The 7500-nt window shown below is 42.0% G+C and overlaps 1 protein-coding gene across 2 annotated transcripts in view; it reads right to left on the bottom strand.

Annotated features, from left to right (window-relative positions):
* The window catches only part of LOC137973315 (tetratricopeptide repeat protein 28-like), a 19145-nt gene that overhangs the window by 1830 nt on the left and 9815 nt on the right, over positions 1-7500 (bottom strand). For both annotated transcript variants that reach the window (XM_068820102.1, XM_068820101.1), the window contains exon 2: positions 1828-5111. In XM_068820102.1, coding sequence (XP_068676203.1) covers positions 1828-5053 — 3226 coding nt within the window. In that variant the 5' untranslated portion in view covers positions 5054-5111. The remainder of the gene's footprint in view (positions 1-1827; positions 5112-7500) is intronic.

Below are 7500 nucleotides of genomic sequence, written 5' to 3' on the forward strand. Positions count from 1 at the left end.
TCATTCTGATTGATAAATGATTATTAAAGTGCTACTGTTACTGTTACTGTTACTGCTCCCTTAACGCCGCACGGCGCAGTTGGGGCCCAGCAGACGAAGCAGCCTCACATACGAGCCCACGCCAGCCGTCGCGGCAGCCGGCAGCCCTGGTAGCCTCAGCGAAGCTGAGGCCCGTCCACTCAGTAATGTTGTCACTCCACTTCTTCCTAGGTCGTCCTCTGCTTCTGCCACCTCTGACTGTGCCCTGAAGGCACGTCTTGGCCAGGCCGTCACTACGTGTGGTGTGACTAAACCACTTCAATATCCTGGTCTTCACAATCTCAAGAAGTTCTTGATGACGTCCAATTTTGGCAGTCAACATCGCTCTAAGTGCTACTACGACCGAAAAACAAATCTTCTTTTCTTTAAATTTCAAAACTATGTTAACTAAATACTAAGTGACCCCAGTTTTAAGTTCTGATTTTAAAGAGACACCTGTTTATTTTAACTGGAATTTTCTCATTTATTGGTCCGCCATTGCTAACTTTAAAATCTTCAGAGAGCTGGATCGAGGAGAAAATGACATCAAACACTCACTCCTTTAAGAACGCTATGCGTGTGTATGCTGCTGAATTAATATGCAGCATGGGAGTTTCGGGCTTTCACATTTTCAAACTCATGTCTTGCATATATAATAAGGTGAGTTTACACGCCGAAATTTTAAGCTAGTGAGTAAATGACGTCATTTTCCCTAGATCCAACCCTCCGAGGTCCAATCGGTCAGTTTTGAACTTGAGAAATGGCGGACCGTGAAATCCAAAACCTAACACTCAAAATAAACAACCTTTGGATAAAACTCAAAGCTCAAAATTTTGCCAGTCAGGTGTTAAGCGAACACGCTTTCAAAATCTGAATTAAAAAAAGGAAATGATTTTTTGATCATAGTAGCACTTAAGATAATTCGTTTCATCCATGAAAGCGTTTTTACATAGATAAGCTTAGGAAGAGAGCAACAATTCATATTCAACTAAGTTTAACTGTGACATGATGTAGTCTATAAGCCCTCAATAGGGAGCTTAAGCACGCGCGTTTTTAAGACACGGACAGCAAGCGGAAGTGAACAGTTTTCCCCTTTACCTCGTCTTCAAACAACCACAATTACATTCCTAAGTATCTTTAGAGATTATTAGCATAAAAATCTGGGAGACACCAATGTCCTGGCACGCGAAATGTTCTCTTCCGGTTGCAGTCTGCGCCTCAAAAACGCGCATGCTTAAGCTCCCTATCTAACTTTACTTTACGGCGGTAACCGGCAATTAGTGATTTCTTTTCAGTCCATTGCACTGTTCACACAGTTACGTACAGAAAAGAAAGTACCCGACCCGGTGAATGGGGTAGACTTTCACATACCGGACTAAAATGGCAGAGGACAAAAGAACCATTGTGATTCCGATTAGGCCTTGCTAATTAAGAATTATTATGTTTGCTTTGTTCTTTTGTTTCATGAATATTAATTATTTCGGATCCGGTATATAAAAGACCAGCCGGTGAATGCAATTAATATTTATTTTAGTCCTTAGCCAAAGCAGTTTGTAAATGAACTACATTGACGACCGATTTTAAATCCTTTCTCTATGAGGAACTTACCCACCCTGGTGCCAGAGGTTTTTCTTGCGCTGTTTCCGGTGTCGTCCGTTGTCATGTCTCTATTTTGACCCGCTCGTCTGCCGCGCGCGAGAAAAAACCTTTGGTACCCACCATACCTTTTTCTCTCGACAACTTTCCGACACGAAACCTGTACATCATATTTCTTTTCAGTAATTAAAATCATATTCGAACAGCACTTACCATTCTTTTCGAGTTGTTGTAGCCCAAATTCAAACGAGACATCATCGCCAATTAGAACAAATGGTGCCCAGTATTTAATGGCGGAATACTCCTTTGTCTCCCGAAGAGATTTCATGGCATGGTGAAGAGCTAAACGTGCACTTTTTCTATCTGCCAAGTGTTGATAAAAACTATTCATGAACAGCAAGGTTGCCTCATCATCGATTGCCCAGAGTGACACCAGAACAGACCGGGCACCAGCACACAGGAAAGCCCTGGCTATTCCAACCACACCCTCAGATTTTACCTCTCCCTGACCACTATGACAGCAACTCAGCACAACCAGCTTTGCCTGAAGACGAACTGCATGAACGTCGCTCATCGTTAACATGTAATCTTTCTCTTCGGGGATCTGTGATGTGCGGTCGGGATTTGGGGCCAAAATAATTTCTCCATATTCGTCATCTCCATGAGCAGCAATGTGGATTAAAGGAACCGACTTCATTCTCTTCAGCACCTCAGCTTTCGTTGCATTTTCGCCAGTGAGAGGCGTGGTCTGTAGAAGTTCTCCAATCATCTCCACCTCTTTTTTCGCGCATGGCAACTGTTTATAAATGGGTCCACCGGTGCCCCAAGTGATTTCCTTCAAGCACGGATCGCCCACAAGTAGCGCTTCACTCTTACTGTTGAAGTCGTCAAGTGCACTTGAGATCACTTTTAAGGCGGTTAGCGAGGGAAAAGTACGGATCCTGAGAGAGTCACTCAATGCAGAATAAGGAGCCAAGCAAAATGGTCCATCCGGAACAAAGATCAAGTCATCACCCTGGAGCAAGTCTGCAATGGGACTGATTAAGAAATCATACAAGGACTGCAAGGGGTTGTCGGACACGCTGAAAGACTGAAAAGATTCCTTAACAACTTCTCCACTGCAAGAGAACCGACTGCGATGTCTGTGTCCCGAGCGATTCTCGCATCGGACAACAGCCCCAGCACCAATCTGTTTCAAAGCAGTCTTTATCAGTGAGTCAGCACTTCCATTTTCGATTTCCTTTTCCCTATAGTTTATTCCGCTTGCTCTTCTCAGAAGCCAAAGACTGATAGTGTTCCCTGCATGTGCTATGAAAACTGTTTGTAAAGGCAAATATTTCATAAGAGTGGAGATAGTTTCCGTCCTCGCAATTGCCGAGGTAGGTTCTTCATCGACGCGAAATCGCACCTTCAAAATGTCTGTCAAAGCCTGTGCACGTCCTTGTTCAGCAGCAAACAAAGCCTCATCAACCTCTCTATTCTTTAAAAGTGCTGTCCACAGAGCTGTGTACGCCACTTGTTTTGTATCACGAAAGCTTATTTTCCATGCATCTTCGGCCTGAAGAAGACGCCTTGTTTCATCAAAATGTTTTATGCTTAGCCGATAAAAATTAAGGGCTTTGCACAACGAGCCTAAAAATTCGTGAAAAAGACCAAGCCAATAGCAAGCGATTCCCTGCCCTACTGGATCCTCAGTTTCCTTGGAAATAGTAAGATGTTGTTCGTCAAAGAGAAGAGCATTTTCAAGATCACCCATTCTGCCATAAGCGTTGCCGAGATTACCATTGGCCCTTCCCTCCCCGGCCCTATCCCCTACTTCTTTTGCAATGCTAAGATCTTGTTCGTGATACTCTATGGCTCGCTTAAAATTGCCCAGACTGTGATAAGCGTTGCCGAGATTACAATTGGCCCTTCCCTCCCCGGCCCTATCCCCTACTTCTTTTGCAATGCTAAGATCTTGTTCGTGATACCCTATGGCTCGCTTAAAAATGCCCAGACTGTCATAACAGATGCCGAGATTACCATTGGCCCTTCCCTCCCCGGCCCTATCCCCTACTTCTTTTGCAATGCTAAGATGTTGTTCATGAAACTCTATGGCTCGCTTAAAATTCCCCAGACTGTGATAAGCGTTGCCGAGATTGGCATTGGCCCTTCCCTCCCCGGCCCTATCCCCTACTTCTTTTGCAATGCTAAGATCTTGTTCGTGATACTCTATGGCTCGCTTAAAATTCCCCAGACTGCGATAAGCGTTGCCGAGATTACCATTGGCTTTTCCCTCCTCGGCCCTATCCCCTACTTCTTTCGCAATCCTAAGATCTTTTTCGTAATACTCCATGGCTCGCTTAAAATTGCCCAGACTGTAATAAGCGTTGCCGAGATTAGCATAGGCTTTTCCCTCCCCGGCCCTATCCCCTACTTCTTTTGCAATGCTAAGATGTTGTTCATGATACTCTATGGCTCGCTTAAAATTCCCCAGACTGTGATAAGCGGCGCCGAGATTGGCATTGGCCCTTCCCTCCCCGGCCCTATCCCTTACTTCTTTTGCAATGCTAAGATGTTGTTCATGATACTCTATGGCTCGCTTAAAATTGCCCAGTCTGCGATAAGCGGCGCCGAGATTACCATTGGCCATTCCCTCCCCGGCCCTATCCCTTACTTCTTTTGCAATGCTAAGATGTTGTTCATGATACTCTATGGCTCGTTTAAAATTCCCCAGACTGTGATAAGAGTTGCCGAGATTACCATTGGCCCTTCCCTCCCCGGCCCTATTCCCTACTTCTTTAGCAATGCTAAGATCTTGTTCGTGACACTCTATGGCTCGCTTAAAATTGCCCAGTCTGTGATAAGCGGCGCCGAGATTACCATTGGCCATTCCCTCCCCGGCCCTATCCCCTACTTCTTTTGCAATGCTAAGATCTTGTTCGTGATACTCTTTGGCTCGCTTAAAATTCCCCAGAGTGTGATAAGAGTTGCCGAGATTACCATTGGCCCTTCCCTCCCCGGCCCTATCCCCTACTTCTTTTGCAATGCTAAGATGTTGTTCATAATACTCTATGGCTCGCTTGAAATTGCCCAGACTGAGATAAACGTTGCCGAGATTACCATTGGCGCTGCCCTCCCCGGCCCTATCCCCTACTTTTTTTGCAATACTTAGTTGTTGCCTTAGGTACTTTCTGGCCTTTTTAAAATATCCCAGACTGTGACAAGCAAGGCCGAAATTGCCACAGGCTTTTCCTTCTCCAGCACTGAAACCTTTTTCCTTAAAAATCCTTAATGCTTCTGTGTAATCCCTCTTGGCCTGTTCGAAATAAGCCAAGCCATAATAATAATTGCCTAAATTCAAATATGCAATACCCTCCCCTTTTCTGTTGCCCTTTTTTCTGGCAACGCTTAGCTCTTGTATATGCTGCTCGAAAACGTTCATCTTTCTCTCTGCCATTCTTGATTACAAGAACTCTTAAGAACAAGAAAGGTCGTCTTTGAAAGTGAGGGCGCTCCTTGAAAAATACAAAAGAAAGCATGAGAAGTTCAATGCATTGACCACAAATCCTGCAGGTACGTAGCCAAACCAACACAAAAGAGACCACTTGTCATTATGGGTCTAACAAAGACAATAGATCTAATCGGCTAATTCAGTGTTGTACCCAATTCAAATCACCGGGGTTTAAGATTCTTTGTGCATTGTATTTGCATGATAATGTAGCCTTCATATTTAAATGATATGAAAATACCTGGAACAAAACGTTTTGTTTCCAAAGGGTTTGAATTGGGTAAAACATTGAGTTAGCCGATTAAGTCTTTTTTTGCTATTGACGTCAAACTCTTTACTTATTTTGCTGAGGCCTTTGTTTGATTTAAACTGAATTTTTAAAGCCAGAATTGACCGCACAAAATAGGCGTATTTAAATGGCAAAAATTTGTCCCATATTAGTCAAAGTAATACTGTTGTCTTTTGTCATCAGATTTTGAATTCCTGATCAAATCAAATTGCTCGAGTGATACCAGTGTTTAAAGGTGGTGGTCAATCACTTTTTATGACATACAGACTGCTCTAAATGTCCCCTGGAATCTTAAAGTTGCTCTAGAAAGTAATTATCTATAACCGTCCGGTAAGTAGCTTAAATAAATTACGTCACATTTATCACATTATACATCACATTAAGTTTATGTTTTCTCTACATTGCGTATTTACTATCTCTTTACCACTGATTGACCTGCACAAGAAGTCATCTCGCGCTTGATGGCAGTGAACATCTCATAGGTGTGTGTTTATTTATATTCTAAGGCCTTTGTTATGGTAGATAAAAAAAAAAATTCTGTTTCATAAATGTGAACACTAAGGGGTCCATTACGTTGCCGTAATTTGTTTGGTTTAACGGTCATTAATATATGCACCCGCGCTCCGGGAGGGTCCATTCTGGTTCCGTCATTTTTCTTATTCTATGTTCATGACTTCAGTGATGTATTTAAACTACTAGACCTGATTTTATTTGCAACTGCTGATATGACGATGCTTGTCTCTAGTTATTTGGTAACCTAGTTGAAGGCAAAGAAACTTGCAGAAAACTAATTCTTTATTCTATTTAAGCCTCGAGAGAAAAGGCATCATCTTTTAACGCAAATCTACCAAAATGATTAAAGAATTGAACAGATCGTAGAATGGCCTTTCTTGGGGTTGTACTTGACCAACATCTTTCTTGGAAACCTGAATTCCTCAATTGGCTTACAAAATCTCTGAAGCTATAGTATTTAATTTCAGGTATAGTTCTTTTACTAAATTTTCTTTCAGAACTCTGCACTGCTGTTTAGTTTATCCTTATAGTCATTATTGTATTATTGTGCATGTACAAATCCAATCTTCGTAGTCTTGTCTCTTTGCAAAGTGTACCGTCAAAATAATTCCTAAATCAATCACTCAGACCCAATCTTCAGAGAATTAGAACTATCAAATTTTCGAATATTAGATTACAAGAACTGGGTAAATTTATTTATTCTTATGAACATTCTCCTCCACCGTCTAGGTTTTATTCATAATTTTCTACTGAAAACCACGCATATGACTTTTTCACTAGATTTGACGAATGATTTTCGCGTTCAACTCTGTAGAACTATTCTTCGCAACTTCGGTTAACTTCTAAGTACTAGACAGCTTGTGGCAGAAGAAAAGCGGTTTATACTGATGCATACTGCCCTTTTTTGCAACGGAAACACGAAATAAACAAAACTAAAGCCTTAGAATACCCTTCAGATTCATCAAATTGTATGGCACCCACTTTGAAATAGGGAGACGAGTAAGGCTTCGAGAACGCTTTCTAAAAACATCATTTACCATTATTGTAATAATTTGGTGAGTATTGCAAGTCGTTTGGCGTGAAAAGTGCACACAAACATTCCAGAACTAAATTTGTCATGAACGTGTTGTTAGTGTTTGGGGAGAAAATTGAAAATTCATCGTCAGGTGCTCTCGTCCTCCACAAGACCTCAAATTTGATCATTTCACGTGGTTGTCAAGAGGAGAACGGCAAAGAAATGTATCAAAATGTAAAACGCACGTGCAGCACGTGCAAAACTATTGTTTGTACTCATTGAAACAATTGTTATGTTGCGTTCTCGAAGCCGTTGTCGTCGTCGTCCTTTCTTAGTCCACGCTTCTCCGGATATTTTTGAATCCGCAACTTTTTCTTTCCGGATTCAACAACAACAACTTTATTTCGCATTTGAGTGGTTTACAGTGATTGCAAATACCAAAACTAAACAAAGAAATGATCGAAGAAACGAAAAATAGAAGCCAAAAATATTCCCTTCCAAACGTTGCGTATTCAAATCGAATTTGCCCGTACACGCATCCGAAGCGTATCCGGATTCACGCTAGTACTCAGGACTCCT

Source organism: Montipora foliosa, chromosome 10 (assembly GCF_036669935.1).
Source record: "Montipora foliosa isolate CH-2021 chromosome 10, ASM3666993v2, whole genome shotgun sequence".
NCBI lineage: Eukaryota > Metazoa > Cnidaria > Anthozoa > Scleractinia > Acroporidae > Montipora > Montipora foliosa.